Source organism: Diaporthe batatas (genome assembly GCF_019321695.1).
Source record: "Diaporthe batatas strain CRI 302-4 chromosome Unknown Contig00015, whole genome shotgun sequence".
Lineage (NCBI taxonomy): Eukaryota > Fungi > Ascomycota > Sordariomycetes > Diaporthales > Diaporthaceae > Diaporthe > Diaporthe batatas.
This window is the reverse complement of record NW_025408562.1, coordinates 1089325-1106691: the sequence shown is the minus strand read 5'-3', so window position 1 is coordinate 1106691 and position 17367 is coordinate 1089325. Positions and strand designations below refer to the sequence as shown.

The window sequence follows — 17367 nt, the reverse complement described above, 5'->3', positions numbered from 1 at the left end:
CCCACAGTGCCAGCCGGTCAAATCGCTCGCTCGGCCAACATGTAATGCAAATCCGTCTAGCCACACCTCTTTCTCTCCGCCATCTAGTGGTCCCAAGGGTGCTTCCAGCCCATCAATACCGGACCTGTATGCGTGCGTCAGCTAGTCAATATCGAATCGGTCTCGGGTTCGGGCTCCTCCTAAGCCCAGGGCTCTGGTCGTCACGAACCATCCTTCTTTGCGCGGTACATCAGCTGCGTCAGAGTGTTAGCAGGCGTTCTCCGGTATCAATTGGGCATTTGAGAGCTCGAACTCACAAAAAACCACATGCTGGCGCCCAGACCTGTCGCGCAGAAGCGGTAGAAGGGTGGCACATGTGGCCGAAAGTTGCCGGGGAAGCCCCTGGGTGGTTGGGGAGCCATCGTGAAGGGTCGATCAATCGTTCGATTGGGTTGGCAGCTCGCAGGAGAAGGTGGGTGTCTGCCGCGAGTCTGGAGTCGCGGGGCCGTGGTCGTTTCCAAGTCAGAGTGTCGTCCGTCGTCTCCTTGCAGGTCATGTCGTAGTGCCCAGGCGAGCCGGCGTCCCCACGTATTTCCATAGGATGGCCCGTGCACCACTTCCCGGCCGGCTCGCTCCCCCCAGTGCTTGTACTGCTGCACTCTAATCACGAAAGGAGCGCCAAGCTCAACAATAGCGCAACTGGGCTATTATTCTTCGCCCTGTCCATCTCCAAACCCCTCCATTGTCCGCAAGAAACCTCTTCCAAACACCTCTTCCCAGGTGGGATCCCTGGAGGCATGTCTGCGAGTCTCTCTCCGATGGACCATCTTCAAGCGCTCCACAGATGAACTCTGTTCGAAAGCGACCGCCGAACAGCCACTGATCGACCGCATCAACCTGCCCGAACCTGCGCTCCACAGCCTCGACAGGAGTGCGCCATCTAATCCACCAGCCTTCCGTCCGCGAGGCACACGCCTCCATTCGGCGCCAGACCGCCAACGATCAGCCCCAGATTCCTCGGGAGGGAGTAACGCCAGCACGACCTCACCATGAGCGCACCGTCCGTGGGAGCGGGCGCGGCCAGCTCGCCGCGACACTTTGCCGTCGAGCACATGCGCCCCAAGCACAGCTTCGTCGGGTGCTCTCGGATAGGAGACTTCGAGGTCCTGGGTAAGCTGGGAGAGGGCACATTCGGCGAAGTCCACCGCGCCAGATCCAGGAAGACCGGCGCCCTCGTGGCCCTGAAGAAGATCATAATGCACAACGAGAAGGATGGGGTGAGTCGGAGAGGAGAGGAGCGAGACCCGTCGACGAGGTTCTGCCAGGCAAGGGTCGCTGACACGCACACAACAACAGTTCCCCATCACGGCACTGCGGGAGATCAAGCTCCTCAAGCTCCTATCACACAAGAACGTCCTCAGGCTGGAAGACATGGCTGTTGAGCACCCAGCGAGGAGCAGTGGGTTCAGACCCTACCCCAGCCACAGCAGTGGTCCACTGACACCCCATGTGCTAGCCGACAAGCGCAAGAAACCCGTCGTCTACATGGCCACCCCGTACATGGACCACGACCTGTCGGGCCTGCTCGACAACCCCTCCATCACCTTCACCGAGGCACAGATCAAGTGCTACCTGGTGCAGCTTCTCGAGGGCCTCAAGTACCTGCACGAGAACAAGATCCTGCACCGAGACATGAAGGCAGCCAACCTCCTCATCAACAACAAGGGCATCCTGCAGATCGCGGATTTCGGTCTCGCCAGGCTCTACGACGAACCGCCCCCGGTCAAGGGACGGGGTGGTGGTGAAGGTCGGCGCGACTACACTAGCCTGGTGGTCACGCGCTGGTACCGGCCCCCGGAGCTTCTGCTACATCTTAAGAAGTACACCACGGCTATCGATATGTGGGGAGTTGGGTGAGTGCTTCCTGATTTAAGAACACAGTACGTGAGGCTGATTAGTTGTCAGCTGCGTCTTTGGAGAAATGCTCTGGGGGAAGCCAATCCTGGCTGGTGAGAGCGATCACCACCAACTCGAGATCATCTTCGACCTGTGCGGCACACCAACCGACGACAACATGCCCGGCTTTCGACATCTGCCCGGGGCCGAGGCGATCAAGCCTCGGGCGCGACCCGGCGACCTCGGCCATCGCTTCGCCAAGTAAGTGAACCCCCGGGTCTGTCCCCAAATCTCGGAGGACATCGCGTCTGACGCCGGTATAGGTACGGAGCTGGCGCGGTCGCCCTCCTCAGGGAACTCCTGCGGCTCGACTGGAAGAGGCGCATCAACGCGATCGACGCCCTCGAGCACCCGTACCTGCACACGGCCCCGCTGCCGGCGCAGCCCGGCGAGCTGCCCGTCATGGAGGAAAGCCACGAGCTCGACAGGAGAAAGTTCCACGACCGCAAGGCGGCGCTGCCCCCCGCTCCCAAGGGGGGTACGGTCGGCCGCGGGCCGCAGCCGCACGACGGGGCCGGAAACCCCAGCTTCAACGGTAACGACTACGGCGGTGGGCGCAACGGCGGCATGAACGGCGGCCGGTATCCCCCTCCGCCACACCGGAACGGCCCCGGACAGGGCGAGAGGATGCCGGCGTGGGGGCGGGGCCCGCACGCGCTCCCACCACGACCGCCGCCCCCGGTGGATAGCTACGGCAGCGGCGGGCCGGAGGGGTATCTGGACGGTCACCGAGACCGCGACCGCGACCGCGACCGCGACCGAGCGCCGAGAAACAGACCGCCCGTCGCCGGCAGGAGCGACGTCGACACCTACATCCCACCTTATCGCGAGCGTGAGCGCGAGCGCGATCGGGATAGGGACCGGGACCGCGATAGGGACCGCGATCGAGACCGCGATCGACCGCCGCGTGACCGCCGGTATCGCAGCCGATCGCCCGGTGGTGGTGGTGGACGGGGGCCTGACAGAGACTGGGACTACTCGAGAGATCGCAGATAGCGTCGCGGCTTTCAGGGTGTGCCCGCGGCCAACAGGGCGTGGAGGTTCTGGGCATGACTCAAAAGTGAAGCTGGGGAAGGCATCATCGAGGGCAGGGTGTTGAGGATTGCTGGCTGTCAGTGGGCGCCCGTGGGGCTACCGCGTCGGGGAGGTTCAAGAGATGAACATTGACAGGCATTGTCGGATGATGCAGAAGAAGCGGAGGCTTCGAAAAGGAGGCGGCATATTGTTCACACGAATCGAAAAAGGAGGGCGTTGAGTGGGCGCGCCCGGACTGGCTGACTGACCTGACTGACTACAGTCGATTTGCACCAGGCACCAGGCACCCCCAAGCCGGTGAAATACGTGTTTATACAGCAGCAGCAGGCGTAGCTTGTCATTGGTTGGTTTTGCCTTCGGAGTAGGGGCGAACAACGGGGAGGGGACCATAGTTTTGATACCAAATATGCACAGAGCCTTTCCTTACCGACGGGGGCAGGCCTGCCTGCCTGCAGGCAGCAGCCACACACACAGACGTGAAAAGCAAGCAACCAAGCAAGCAAGCCCCCTCCCTAGAACGAGTCGTCGTCCTCCTCCAGGATGGTCCCGATGCGCGACGCGGCGGCCGACCTCCGCTTCCTCTTGACGTTGGGGCCGTCCCGCCAGCCGCCGCCGCCGCCGCCGCCGCCCTGCAGCGCCCCGCCCAGGTCCGACTCGGGCGAGCTGATGTTGGCCAGCAGGGCCTCGAGCTTCTCCTGCTCGCTGCCCGACAGCAGCGGGGTGGTCGGCCTCTGCTGGCGGTGGCGGTGCAGGCCGGCCTCCTCCTCGTCCCCGCCGTGGTACCGCCGCAGCTGCTGCCCGCCGCCGCGGCGGGGGAGGGGCTTGGCCTCCTCCCCGTCCGGGCTGTCGTAGAGCCCCAGCACGGCGAAGATGCTGCTGGACGTGAGCGTGAGGACCAGGCCGAACGCGAGCCCCACGAAGGCGGCGGAGCCGAACTGTTTTGGGGGTGGGTGGGATGTTAGATTTGTGTTGTTGTTGGTCTTGGCTGTTTTTGTTGTGGTTTGGAAGTATTGATTACATTGGGGGATGTTGATGGGTGAATGAGTATGGAAGGAATCTGACGGAAGACACGGAGATAAAGATACAGGGTGAGAGGATGAACGTACATAGATGTAGAGTGGCTATACAAGATGAATTAGCAGGGCTTCTTCTCACCACCCATCGGTCGCGTGGGGATGGATGGATGGGAATAAAAACTCACCTCGAGCCTCGGGAGCCTGTCGAAAACGTAGAAGAAGGGGGAGAGGATGAATCTTATGGGATCACGATCAGTCACTTGGTTCACTGGGGCGAGAGAGCAAACCACACAGCCCAGGGGCTCGCCGACCCACCTTGTGGTGTATATGGCCGGCGCAAACACGAAAAGCAGGGTGTTATAAAAGGCCGAGACGGGCCATGACGCGAGGCGCAGGAGGAACAGGCCGAGCTGGCCGGCCGCGGCGAGTGAGGCGGTGAATGCTGCGTAGACGGCGTGGGAGATGAGGAAGACGACGGAGAGGACTGACACGGCGGCGTCGTGCCAGGCCATCATCTCATCTGGGGAGAGACGAGCGGTGGACTGATTGATTGATTAATGAATTATTATTGACGCATTGGTCCGGTTGTTATCCTGACGGCTGGACCATCAGAGAGGACATCCAGCTGGCTGGGGCTGGACGTGGTTGTTCGGCATGTCTCGAGGAGTCGTCCGGGGTAGTAGCTTACTTGTGTACATTCCAATAACGTTCCAGCTGGGGATTAATGTTGATGGGAGGTTGACCTAGCCCCCTTGCCCCCGTCAGTAAGGGGCCGGGGTCAAGGGTGGCAGGTCGTACCTGCAGGGGTCCCTGTAGGTCCCATACCATTATCGATAAGGCTGCCACACCATTACCTCTCGCCTTCATTTCTTGTCTTTTTCCTCAGGCAACCCTACTCGTTAAATCCACACTATCTGGTGCAGACTTCGAGCCCTCGTGCCGTGAAGCCCAAGTGACGTCTTGGATTCCTACTTTCGTACTGATGACCTTCTTGTACTTTTCCTGTATCAATTATTAGGACCATTAATATAGAGATTTTGCCATTTGGAAAAAGGAAGAAGTTACACAAAGTTCAAGGATCAAACTAGTGTATATGAACCAATAATTTTCCTTATGATCAGGCCTTCAGTGGAGATTTTAATGTCGCACTTTTTAGGGATAGAATCAAACTCTAATCATGAGCAATCCAGCATTTTGAGCAAAGTTTTCGTACATATTATGTACGAGCTATAGATATTATGGGGTCAGGCAGTAGGAAATCCAACAATCTGATCTTTGAGAACCTATTTAAGAACCTAGTCTAAAATTCCTAATAACCCCTGCAAGAGTCCTCAAGTATGTGGGACACAAATTAACCAGTGACCTCAGGCATTATGATCTGATACAAAGGCCTTCAGCGAGCCTTTGGCTCTGGTGCCAAGTGAGAACTGGTCACTCACGCACAAGAAATCCTCAGCTGTCGCGTCCTCGAACTGAAAGTCAAAACGCTGAGCAAGCCCGGCCACCACCATGTACATTACGGCCCATGCAAGACTAAAGATGATCACCTAGTGTCAGCAAGTTGATCAAGAGGCCAAGCCGCATGGGGAATTCAGATTGGCATCCTGGAACGTACTTCATTCCCAAACAGATCCTCGTGCCCCGAGAGAAGGGGGCGAACGACCTCTCAGCCTTGATGCGCAGCTCAGGATCCATCCACCGGTCAGGCTTGAAGCTCCAAGGGTCAGGGAAGACCGTCCCATCGGTGTGCATCAGTATGACCGTCATGCCGACAGGTGTTCCGGCGGGTATCTGCCACCCGCCGTAGCGGAGGGTCCTGTCCGGGGAGACGCGCGCCATGCGCGTGCCAAGGGCCGGGCTGAGACGCAGCCCCTCCATGAGGACCGAGGTCAGATACGGCAGGCGCTTTAGCTCCTGGAGGCTCGGCCCCCCTCCTGACTGGGGGTTTATGATTGAGAGCTCGGCCCTGAGCCGTTGGAGGATTTCGGCGTTGCTGAAGAGGTTGATGAAGATCAGCCGCAGGGCGCTGGCGGTTGTTTCGAATCCTGCCCCGGTCACGGTGGATACTTCTTCAAAGACGCGCACAAAGGCCTTCTCGTGCGGCGGGAGCCTGGACTCGAGGATCTCGTGGACCACTGTGCGTTTCTGTGTGTTGATACTGGGGGCCGAAGAGCCGTGTTGGGCCGCCGTCATGAGAGTTTCCGTATCCTTTATGTTTTCCTGAGAACAAGACAGTTAGCCACCATAATCCAATTTGGCGAGATGTTGTTCTTACTTTTAACTGGCCAAAGAAAGCCTTCATCCCTTCATCACCAAATCTTATCATCCAATTGATAGGTACCGATCTCATTGTGGGTGCAACCCATCGTAGGTGCTTCGACAAGCGCCACATGGATCCAGCCCCATGGCTTGCAATGAGCTGGGCAAAATCGAAATCATCTCGGTCGAGGCTGTTATAGCTTTTGCCAAGAACGAAATCATTCGCCACATCTCGGGTTAAGGCGGTAGTAGCAGCCCCAAGGTTGACTGTCTCCCCGGATATGGTGAATCCTGCCAAGCGGTTCTGAAGCTTTTGGACATGTTTCCGGATTAACGACTGCTGAGCGGCTACTTTGGACGTGGAGAAGAAAGGGCTTAGAGGGTGACGGCGGGCTTTGTGAAGTTCGTGGTCTGCCGTAAAGATTGTGGCATATTTAGCTGCCCATGCATTGACTGCCCAGTCGTACTTGTGCCACCTCCCTTCATAAGAATAGAGTGTCTCGAAGAAGGCAGGGTCGCTCACATGGAGCTCGTGGGGGCTGATGCGGAGGATTGGTCCTGTAGTAGTTCTTGTTATTGTCGGATGCCCTCAAGCACCGGGTCAGTGATGATGACTGGGCCGTACCGTATTGCCTGTGCATTTGCTCGATCTTGAAAGTGTATTGACCATCCTTGACAATGTCGTAGTAGGCTTCGTACCAACGCGTGACTGCTGCCAGCTTTGGGCCGGGAAATCGGGATAGGGGATGAAGAAACAGGCGATAGAACCCCAGGCTCACGAAATACAGGACAACCGTCACGCCGACTCGCCACCAAGACCACGTCAAGATAGCGACGATGGCCTCCATTCTGTTTTCAGGTTGGTGTACGGCAGTTGACCGAGAAATGGGGAGGGGCCGGCCTTGGCGAGCTCTGGTGTTGGCTCTGGTGTCGAGCTGCGAAGTGGGGAGAAATAGCCTGCTGACTGTGCTGTTGGTGGTATAGGTTTTCTCGGTTGGATGGAGTGACTGGGATACACACGGCAAGGCTGCGTATTTGTGAGTCAGACACTTTCTTTTTGTCAACGGCCAAAGGAGTAATATCTCGATCTCTTAAAATAGCTTAAATTTAAATAGCTTTAGCCATACTATAATTTCCCTGTATACTATGTGGTTTCGCTTCTATTCCGTATATGTCCGAGGACATATATGGCGCCTTCATTTCTATGGATTAAATATCTAAAAACTAGAACACAAGAGGTTGAAGCAGAGCTTTCCCAATGAAGCCAATATTATTCTGTATAACCCACTATAATCAAACAGTTTAGTCACAGGGCCAAGATCAAGCCATCCAGAACAGACTGTTTTCCTATGCATATGCGTGTCGCTACACCAGTTCGCCGCAATTCGCCGCAAAGTCACTGTTCGCGGCGACTGCGTTACGCTGCCTAGCATTACCAATGAGCAGGCGGTATCGAGTCTTCGCAAACGTATTCATACTATTTCTGCCTAAATTCCAGACCTCTTCCCCACACCACACAGTATCTAATATTCTTTTTTAAGAATTATTCTTTTTTTTAATCATATATTATACATATCAATGTGTTTCTCTTTCTAGTCTTTGACGGCATGGCTACAACTCGGGCCCAAATAGCCGCCAAACGAGGCCGCAACCTCGAAGACCATGATATGTTTTGTCAAGCGCAGACAGTCAACGACTGACAATGAACAGACCGAGACGCTCCAACGCGCATGCGCCAATGCTTAAAGACACACAAGTCGCCGAAGCATTCAGCTATCCCCGGCAAGGGCCGACAGCGAGCTTTCGAGGACAACCGCAATCTTGATTCCGAAATCCCTACAAAGCGACGGCAACCATCACGATCATTGCTCCTTATTTGATACATCCCGCACCCCCGGTGGAGACGGCGACGATCCCGATAACCCGCTCGATTTCTGGAAAAGAGAAGGACGCTGGCCAAGTCAACCCTTCGAGCCCGATATGGAGCGACTGCTTGCACGAAAGCGGTCCTCATCTGCCCTCGGTGGATGTAAGCGATCGAATTCTGCGTCTTCCACAACGCCCAGCGATCAGAAAGCCACGCGAGGAGAAAAAGCGCCCAGCAATGGGTACCCTCGCTATGAAACACTACTTGCCACCAAAGGCGTCCATTTGTCTAAATCGAAGCTGGGCGTCACCAGTGAAAGCAAAACCCTGGGCACGGATCTGCTTGAGGGGAAACAAGGCTTTCCGGAGAACTCACTCTTCCGGGACGATCTCTTCGATTCGACCTGCCAGAAGATTCATAACAGAAACGAGGCTCGGGTCGTCCAAGATATCTCTCGGTTCATCGTCCCTTCGGCCGACTCTCTTACTAAATATGTTGCTGAGCACCTTGGTGTCCTAACAGAGAGTGTCAATGAAGGCTGGAATGACTCGTATCCTTTCACTAGAGCGCGTCTGCGACTAGACTATTCCTTAAGGTTCCAACGAGAAGTATTTACCAAGGAACAGCTTCAGAAGCTGTCACTATTTATCGGCGACTTTATTACTGGCGACTTATTCATTTTTATAATAATAGTAGGTATAATAGTATAGAAGTGACTATTTAAGAGTAGAAAGAGAAGGTTTAATCAGTCTATTAAGGTTGCATTTCTTCATGGGTGAAGTCCCTGAGTGACAAAGTTTAGGGGTGAATCCTGTACACCTCGGATCCTAACTAAGATTACCCCGCAATCTGCCCTCTGCATACATACTGTCTGTATACACATAGAACACCTTCTGCCTCAGCTGGCTTTTTCTACGAGTCCAATGGCATGGGGAGATGGGAGCTAGTCTCTTTGATCAGAAGCCATGGGCCTCTGGGGTCTCTGGTCATGGGTGCTGCTTCATTAGAAAGTGCGATGATGCACCTAGAGTTCGGAGTCCAGTCGTATATGGTCCCAACATCCTAACCGCCTGCTGCCTCCGCTCACCCTCGTCCATCGTGACCCTCCTGGTCCTCGCTGCCAGGCGATGTCTTCTCACTTTTTTTGACCTGAATCAAGCACGCCAGCAGTCTCCTTTCCTTGACCAATTTCATACCTTCGTCGTAATCGATGTTCCCATTCTCCACCCCTCCCTCCCCATGGATGCATATTGGTAAACGTGTTCCCGTTTATCTGGCACTCCTCGAAGATTCTACGTTGGTGTCAGATACTGGTTGATAATCTGATTGCTGCAACTTACGCTGATTCCCCGTTGTATTTAACTTTCCAAAATTCTACTGGGATGTCATGAACTTCAGAGCGTAGCTCGCGAATACTGAAGTCGCATAATATCCAAACACGCTTTGGGACATCGCTGTCGAAATCTGTGGACAAATGAACGAAGTCCAGATCCTCGCTGAAAGATCTGGACAGCTTCCAAGTCGCGAGATCGTTAGCAATCGTTGTTGCCCGATGATCTGGCAGGCCAGGAATGCCAACAGTTGTAAATCGGCTTGCAAACTCCTTCATACGGTGGTAAGCGAAAGGTAGAATGGCCTCAAATGATCCCTGGGTATCTGTTTGACAAGACTATTTGGAATTGCTGATAGTAGTTGTCTTTCAGCCTTTTAATGGGGGCTTAGGGTCGTATCTGGAATCCCAATTTGCTGTGGTATTGGGCCTTGCCTATGTACGGTACCGTTTGGCCTGTGCAATGGTAGAATGGCAGGCAATGAGGTAGGATGTGGGGAAGACCCATGCCAGGTGAATTATGTAAAGGCACCCACCGGGCCAGAGGAGATTAGTTTGACGGGGGGTCCTTATCGATAAGGTACCTGGCGGCAGCCGAAGGCTCGTTGGCGAGGGAGCTTGGACAATTTGTGGGCGGGGGGACCCATCCACAGCGAGTCTACTGAAGTCTACCTGGGCATCTTTGGAGCAGTCGACCTCAACAGTACTAGAGCTGTCAAGTACACAACGTTTCTCTTGCTTGACTCTTTTCGTTTACTGTCAGCTTTAATGGTCGTGTGCTAAACCCCAAGCAGGCTGCCCAAACTGAGTGGCAGACGCCACCGTTCTCTGCAGGTCACTAGCTCGGACTGGCCCAGGGCGGGTGTTGCTTTCTACGGAGTACCTAGGTATTGCCTTGGTTGAGCCGGGTCAAGCCAAGTCAAGAGGTCAGATCAGGTCAGGTCTAATCTGCCGCAACCCGCCAGCCTCGGCCACTCACCTTTGCACCACTTGCACCTTCCCTCTCACCGTCCTTGTCATCACCCTCGTTGGACTTGAGCTTCGCCTCGCCACGCCCTCACGCCTTGTCGCCTGGTACCCGGTACTGTACCCTGGCCCATTACACACACACCAAGCATCCCCCAACCCCCAGCCAGCCTAGCCTGCCTGCGTCGTGCCTGACTCGGCAGCCCCAAACAATATCCTATCCAGCTCAGCTGACCCGTCGACATATGGACTAAATACCATCATCTGATCGAGGTCTGATCCAAGAGTGGCCCGCGCCCTTCCTTGTGCCTGTCGTGCCTGTCGTGCCTGTCCTATCCGACCCCCGTCTTTCCTTTTTTCCTCCCACGCTGCCCTGCCGCATCCCACGCCCACGACCATCTCCTCTCACCCACCATGGGGAACAACCCCTCCACATCCAAGCAGGGGACCCCCACTCCCTCCGCTTCTGGCCACGGCCACGCTCACGATTCCCCGAGGCGCCACCACCACTCGCTCTCGCAGTCCTCGCAGCCCCAGTCGCAGTCGCAGTCGCAGTCGCACTCACAGTCGCACTCACAGCCAGCAAGGGACCGTGACCATAACCAGAGGGCCGGCAACGCCGCGAGGCTGCCCATCTCCGTCCGCAACACCCGCGAGGCCGTGCCCGCCCAAGCCTCGCTAGCACAGGCCCATGGCTCGACCGACATCAAAAATTCCCAGGCCCTCCCCATCACCTCCCTAGCAGCCTCGCCAGCCGGCTCTACAAAGTCCAGCACAGCCGCCACCAGGGCCTCAGATCCCTCAAAGCCCGTCCCTGCCAAGCCAGCCCCCGACGCCGAGCCCACCAGGCCTGTCGACGTGCCCGCCGCGAGGGACATTGCCCCGCCAGAGCCGACCTCACCCGTCTCCCCCCTCGACGCCGCCGAGGCCGCCCTCCACGCCCACGGCAGCATCTCCGACATGTCCTTCATCGGGCGCCCGCCGCGCATGCCCCTCCCCATCGAGGAGGAGGTACACACCCCCGGCTCGCCCATCACCGCCCCGGACGATGACGGGGAGCCCGTCGAGTCGCTCGACCTGACCGGCGTGGACGGCGACATCGTGCGCAAGTCGTCCAACCTGAGCACCACCACCGTGGACGAGGACGACGCCGAGGAGCTGCGCGTGGACAAGACCAGGCCGACCGTGCCCACCCGCCTGGAATGGCTCCGGGGAGGTGAAAGGGTCTACGTGACCGGTACCATTTTTCAATGGAACCGCAAGCAAAGGCTCCATCCTGTGTAGGTTCTCTCCATCTAGGTGGGGCCCAAATGTCGCGCGGGTTCCAGAACAGACCGCGCGTTTTAATCTCAAGGGACCCCTCGCGCATATGCATGCATCGTATCACGTCACAAATTTTCAGAATGGCCTGGCTGACTGGGTTTGTTATAGCGAGGGCTGCCCCGGCGTCTTTGCCACCACCATCAACATCCTGCCCGGCACGCATCACATCCGCTTCCTTGTGGACAACAACATGCAGACGTCGCCGGACCTGCCCACCACTGTCGATTTTGGCAACAACCTGGTCAACTACATCGAGGTCAGCCCCGACGATGTACCCGCGCCCACACAGGAGGCGGCCCGCACCCCCCAAGAGAGGGAGGACAAGCAGCTCGCCGAGGCCGAGGAGCAGAAGGCCCGCGCGCCCAAGGACAAGCAGGTGCTCCCTGTCGAGGCCTTCTCCCGGGTATATCCACAGTACCTGCTCGACTACGACAATGAGCCCGAGGACTCGCCCATCTCCCAGGCCGCGGCCGCGGCCATCGAGAAGCTCCCCACCCCACCGAGCCTGCCTGGCTTCCTCTCGAAGCCGATCCTGAACGCTGCCACCCTACTGAAGGATGACAACAGCGTCCTCAACATGCCCAACCACACCACCCTGAACCACCTGGCCACGAGTAGTATCAAGAACGGGACCCTGGCGGTGTCGGCGACCACGAGGTACAGAGACAAGGTAAGAAGCCCACTGCACTGTCGCAATCCATACCCGGCCGAAGTTGCTGATGTCCAAGTAGTACGTGACCACCATCATGTATAAGCCGGTCCCCGGGCACGAATAGGCCGTCTTTTGCGTTGATATTTAATGGCCATCTCCTTTGGGTTGGAGTTGGGGAACTGGCAGGCTAAGCAAGGGTTGATACCCTCATCGGGGGTCCGGAATGGCATTTTATGGCGGCTTTGGACATGGGATAGTAAAAGTCGTCGGTAGCGGTTGTACATTCCTAGGCGTGGAAGCTGAGCGTTGGCAAATCAGCCGAGCGCCGTAAATGTATCTCGGGTCAAGGGAGGAAACCCTGGCGTCATCAGACCATCTTGTGCGTCGAACCGCCGTCGCCTCAGACCCTCCACTTGACATGTACCTCGTCCGTCCGGAAGCGCTGGGTGACGGTGGTGTCCTTGAGAGGGGTGCGGAAGCCGCTCTCGTAGGCCAGCAGGCCGGCATGGGCGATCATGATGCCGTTGTCGATGCAGAACCTCTCGTCGGTCGCGTAGACGCTGCCGCCCCGGTCGCGCGCCATGGCGCCCATCATCTCCTGCAGCCGGACGTTGGACCCGACGCCGCCGACGATCAGGACCTGCTGGCTCCCGACGTGGGCCATGGCGCGCTCCGTGATCTCGACGAGCATTGAGAAGACGGTCTCCTGCAGGCTGAAGCACAGGTCCTCCTTGGTGATGTCGACGAGCCGCCCCTCGGCGGTGGTGACCTTTTTCCCCGCGGCCATCTGCGCGGCGAGGTCGTCCACGCGCGCCAGGATCCCGCTGAAGGAGCAGTCCATGCCCTTGACGGCGTACGGCAGGTCGTGCAGCACGTCCCCGCTCGCCTTCTTGGCGAGCTGCTCGATGTTGTACCCCGGCGCCGGGTCGTTGGGGATCATGATGGTGCGCGCGAACCGGTCGAGGCAGTTGCCGACGGCGATGTCGAGCGCCTCGCCGAAGATGCGGTACCGCTGCTCCGCGTACGCGATGACCTGCGTGTTGCCCCCGCTCACGTACAGCACCACCGGGTCCGCGGCGCCCGTGATGCTGCGGCCCATCTCGATGTGGCCCACGCAGTGGTTCACGGCGACCATGGCGTCCTCCTTGCCCCAGAGCAGCGCGAGGGTGCGCGCCCCGACCGCGACGCTCGTCAGCGGCGCGCCCATCCCCGGCCCGCCCGTGAAGGTCACGCAGTCGATCTCGTCCCTGGGGCTGGTGACGCCCGCGGCGCGCAGGGCCTCGAGGGTTACGGTGCAGAACTGCGCGCGGTGGTGCGCCGCCGTGTCCTTGGGGAGGAAGCCCGCCCCCGGCGGCGCGTTGTACGTGTGCCGGATGTTGGAGAGGACTGTTGCTGTCGGCTGCGTCGTGCTTGGGATGGGCGGGAGCGGGAGGGCGTGGCTTATCACGCCCACGCCTAGCTTGTTGGCGCTGCCTTCGCACCCTAGGGCTAGGAGGCGGGTGCGCTTGGTGGGTGCCGCGGGGGCTGGGGCCGCGGGAGTCATGGTGATGTGTGCCTGTGTGTTGTGTGTGTGTGTTGTGGGAGGTGGGTTGGGCGCGCCGCGGGGCACGGATGAGCTCTCCGGTGAGAGGGGGCAGCTTCTTTTTTTTTTTTTTTCTGGCCTGTGCCTGGTTTCCTTGGAGAGTCGGTCGTTCGTTCGGTGCCAATTTCGCTTGGGGACAGCGTGCCGACACGGTTGCTGCGACGGTTCTGTGCGGGCTCAGGGGCAGAGTGGCAGCGTGCTCGTCGACGACGTCTGGTGTGGGCGTGTGAAGCAAGTAGCAAGTAGCAGTGGTCGTTGAAAAGTGGACGCGGGGTTCACGTCACCGGATCGGCGACAGGCATTTGTGCAGTCCCCATCCGCTCGGCGCCGGAAATCAGGGGTCCACAGCAGCTTGGACAGGGGCGGCCCTGGCCTTCCTTCTGCAACGGGCATTCCTTGGCGGGCCGGACTGATGCTACCTTACCCCTGCAGCTGCACGTTCAGCCGGGTCGGTTTCCTATTCTTACATACGACGACTCTAACCCCATCCATGTCGCCCATCTCAATCCGGTTTCTTTTGGCCCTCGCAACGTGCAGGCCTGGGGACTAAGACCAGACGGTTGGTCGTTCTTCGTCTTGAATTCATCCGTCTTGATCTTGTTCATCTTTACTTCCTTCGTCTGGATCCCCTTCGCCTTCTCCTTCGTCCAGACCTATGGAAGTGTCCTTCACAACAAGCCGGCCGTCCCGCATCTGCCGGCCGTGGAAGTCCCTCACAATCTGCTCCACCAGCGCCCTGGTCGGGACCGAGACCCAGATACAAGCCCCACAGCCACCCTCACACCCGCCGAGCCAGTCCGCCCAGCTGCTCCTCTTATGGCAGATCCTCCTGCCCACGGCGGCGGGCTCGTACGCGGCAAAGACATCCCAGAGGTCCACCTCGCACCCTCGGTACTCGCGCGGCGTCGGGCAGCAGCCCGTTTCCATCTTGATGTTGGCGACGAACGGGAACAGCCTCGCAGGCTGTGGCCGCCTGTTCCATACTTTCCTCCTCCTCGGGGTTCTCATGTGCTCCTGTACCGTGAGTTTCTCACCGGCCCTGAGCTTCCTTGCGATGGCCACTGCCACCACGAGGGTGCGGGCTGCATCATGTGAGGATTTGTGTTGAGAGCGAGGATTCGCACCCGCTAAAACGGAGGAAAAACCCGTAAATACCCTTTTTAAAAGTTTTTAAAGTTATATATTAATTTATATATATAAATATGCTATTTTTCTATTATTTTGATTTTTAAAGTATTTAAAGGTATGAAAGATAGATTTATTATAAATTATATATATATTTTTATTTAAAGTTTAAGTTAATAAATAATATTAACTTTAAGACTTTTTAACTTAATTTCTAATAAAGTTAGAATTATAAAAGAAATATATTTAAATACTTTATTTTATATAGTATAACTTAATTATAAAACTTATACTTAGAAAAAAATCTAGTTTAAAGTAAAATAAAAAGTTCTAATATAAAGCTTTTTTATTAAATTTAAAATATATTACTATTTACTAAATATATATTTAATAATAATTATTAAAAATCTAAATTTTATCTAAGAATATAATAGAAGTTTTAAGGATAATTAATATATATAATCTATATAATATTTATAATAATTAAGTCTATAATTAAATTATATACTTATTTTAATAGCGGGTTTTTCCTCCGTTTTAGCGGGTGCGAATCCTCGCTCTCTTTGTGTTTTGGGAGACGTTTGGAAGTACCGCCTTGGCATAAAGCCTTGTGTCCAAGGGCCACTAATATCTCGCCAAGGGAGTAATAACTACTTCTGCGAGAATTCTCATCTGTGCCCCCGACAGTGAGAGTGATCTTTGTGGCAATGACCTGGATGTCAGTCCACCAGGCAAATAGCGGGATGACTTTTGGGAACAACCGTGAAATAGTCTTCAGGTCCCCACCAGCACAGAATAGGATCAAGGCTAGCTTGTTTCCTAATTTGTCTGCCTCCCTTTTCGTCTGTTATAATATCTTGACAAGTCTCTCTTCAATCTTGTCAGCCTCGAGAGTCTCCTCGGATCCGAACCGTAAAGGCTCAAAATCTCTAACTGGTGATGAACCTTGAGTTGGGGTACAAAAGTTGTGGATATAAGCACCACATTTCGAAAGGCTAGCAACACCTTCTTCTAGAGTTATGTCGAGGTCGGGAAAGGTAGATAGGATGGCAATGCCAACATCAACAGCAGTTTCTGACCCATGATTGCCAATATCAATAGCAACCAAGGTTGATTTGCTGACTTGGCTGACAAAATTCTCAGGAGTGCAGTCCTGGGAGTACCAGAACTTCTTAAGCTCGGGGCTTTTATGGAAGGACTCGACCAGTCTCGTCTGCTTGCCGGAATTGAACCAGACCCCGGCCCTTTTCCCTTCTCCAATCGTGAAGTACGACAGGTCCTGCCCAGCTTTCGCCTTTTCCAGCCTCTGCTGGAAATCATCCATCGTGGGTGGTGCCAGTGCGCTGGGCTTCCGGGCGTATGCTCGAGGGCAGCGTAGTTGGTGTTGGAATCTGGTTGCTTTGCTTATAACTGGTGAGTCTCAAGGTTGTGAATTACGCAAAGTAGGGTTCAAAGTGCTGTGTCTGTGAGTGGTACAAGAGACGGCAGAAGGCAAACCAGTGTGGTGAAACTGGGGCAATCGGGCCTGGAAGTTTTGATGGCGTGGTTGGTTCGACGGTCTGTCGTCGGTGCGAGACGGCTCTCTGATGGTGTCAACCGGTGCGTTGAGCCAGGCCGCCAGGCTCACTACCGTGTGAGTCGGTTCTGATTCTGGTGTCCTTATGCCTGAGGACACACTCTCTTGTTCCGGGTCCCATCAGGAGCCCATCCCATGTGATCTCAAGTGCTCCCGGAATGGTCTTAGGACTTTCTACTGCATGGGGGGTGTGTGTATTCAGCTCGGTCCCTCGACATTTCTGCGCAAAACAGACGTAACTGGCAAGGTTCAAAAGTCAAGTAGTATCTATCTTGTATGAAGCAGAAATGCTCAAGGGGAAGAGCAAAAAGAAAAACGAAAAACATGTGGTCGCGGCTGGACTTGAACCAGCAGCCCGAGTTATATTAGTAAGATCCTCGGATGTTTCTTTCCATTACACCACACGACCACATACATACCTTTCTACGTAGGGTACATATGGCTAGCAAGGTCAAAAATTAGCTAGCAAATAGTGTGTGTTGGGGGCAAAAAGGTTGGTCGCGGCTAGACTTGAACCAGCAGCCCAGGTTAGGATAGTGAGATCCCTGGATGTTACCATTACACCACACAACCACATATATACCTTTCTACTTATAATACATATAGCCACTATAAAGACACCATATATATCTTTAAGCATATGCGGAATAGAAGCACAACTAGATAATACATGTGGCTAGCAAGGTCGAAAAGCCTAAGTA

General features: G+C 55.6%; 7 protein-coding genes across 7 annotated transcripts; 2 read left to right on the top strand and 5 right to left on the bottom strand.

The window, feature by feature from the left end:
• Positions 1 to 83: 83 nt before the first annotated feature.
• KVR01_011168 (uncharacterized protein) lies at positions 84 to 401 on the bottom strand (the record flags this gene model as incomplete). Its single annotated transcript, XM_044781712.1, has 3 exons — positions 84 to 124; positions 209 to 233; positions 297 to 401. 3 exons carry the CDS (start codon positions 399 to 401, stop codon positions 84 to 86), a joined length of 171 nt encoding a protein of 56 aa, XP_044639543.1.
• A 627-nt stretch (positions 402 to 1028) lies between these two features.
• On the top strand, positions 1029 to 2931 carry KVR01_011390 (uncharacterized protein; the record flags this gene model as incomplete). The annotated part of the gene is made up of 5 exons (XM_044792269.1): positions 1029 to 1256; positions 1336 to 1438; positions 1496 to 1892; positions 1945 to 2136; positions 2199 to 2931. The coding sequence occupies 5 exons, from the start codon at positions 1029 to 1031 to the stop codon at positions 2929 to 2931; spliced, it is 1653 nt and encodes a 550-aa protein (XP_044639765.1).
• Positions 2932 to 5247: 2316 nt separating this feature from the next.
• KVR01_011445 (uncharacterized protein) lies at positions 5248 to 7093 on the bottom strand (the record flags this gene model as incomplete). Its single annotated transcript, XM_044794358.1, has 4 exons — positions 5248 to 5519; positions 5602 to 6206; positions 6262 to 6803; positions 6871 to 7093. 4 exons carry the CDS (start codon positions 7091 to 7093, stop codon positions 5351 to 5353), a joined length of 1539 nt encoding a protein of 512 aa, XP_044639820.1. The 3' UTR covers positions 5248 to 5350.
• A 1965-nt stretch (positions 7094 to 9058) lies between these two features.
• Positions 9059 to 9996, bottom strand: KVR01_011404 (uncharacterized protein). Its single transcript, XM_044783985.1, has 2 exons — positions 9453 to 9996; positions 9059 to 9404 (listed from the first exon to the last, which is right to left on the bottom strand). Exons 1-2 carry the CDS (start codon positions 9719 to 9721, stop codon positions 9248 to 9250), a joined length of 426 nt encoding a protein of 141 aa, XP_044639779.1. The 5' UTR covers positions 9722 to 9996; the 3' UTR covers positions 9059 to 9247.
• Positions 9997 to 10132: 136 nt separating this feature from the next.
• On the top strand, positions 10133 to 14483 carry KVR01_011420 (uncharacterized protein). The gene is made up of 2 exons (XM_044789252.1): positions 10133 to 11688; positions 11840 to 14483. Exons 1-2 carry the CDS (start codon positions 10823 to 10825, stop codon positions 12483 to 12485), a joined length of 1512 nt encoding a protein of 503 aa, XP_044639795.1. The 5' UTR covers positions 10133 to 10822; the 3' UTR covers positions 12486 to 14483.
• Positions 12784 to 13926, bottom strand: KVR01_011256 (tRNA N6-adenosine threonylcarbamoyltransferase; the record flags this gene model as incomplete). The annotated part of the gene is made up of 1 exon (XM_044793905.1): positions 12784 to 13926. One exon carries the CDS (start codon positions 13924 to 13926, stop codon positions 12784 to 12786), a length of 1143 nt encoding a protein of 380 aa, XP_044639631.1.
• Positions 14484 to 14547: 64 nt separating the features above from the next.
• KVR01_011465 (uncharacterized protein) lies at positions 14548 to 15053 on the bottom strand (the record flags this gene model as incomplete). Its single annotated transcript, XM_044786784.1, has 2 exons — positions 14548 to 14928; positions 15000 to 15053. The coding sequence occupies 2 exons, from the start codon at positions 15051 to 15053 to the stop codon at positions 14548 to 14550; spliced, it is 435 nt and encodes a 144-aa protein (XP_044639840.1).
• Positions 15054 to 17367: the final 2314 nt, after the last annotated feature.

What these genes read in the sequence shown, in the direction of transcription:
- KVR01_011404 (XM_044783985.1), bottom strand. Translation starts at nt 9,721, where the DNA reads ATGAAGGAGTTTGCAAGCCGATTTACAACTGTTGGCATTCCTGGCCTG. An exon ending in AAATACAACGGGGAATCAGC is followed by an intron (nt 9,405 to 9,452) that starts GTAAGTTGCAGC and finishes ACACCAACGTAG; the next exon opens with AATCTTCGAGGAGTGCCAGA.
- KVR01_011420 (XM_044789252.1), top strand. Translation starts at nt 10,823, where the DNA reads ATGGGGAACAACCCCTCCACATCCAAGCAGGGGACCCCCACTCCCTCC. An exon ending in AAGCAAAGGCTCCATCCTGT is followed by an intron (nt 11,689 to 11,839) that starts GTAGGTTCTCTC and finishes GGTTTGTTATAG; the next exon opens with CGAGGGCTGCCCCGGCGTCT.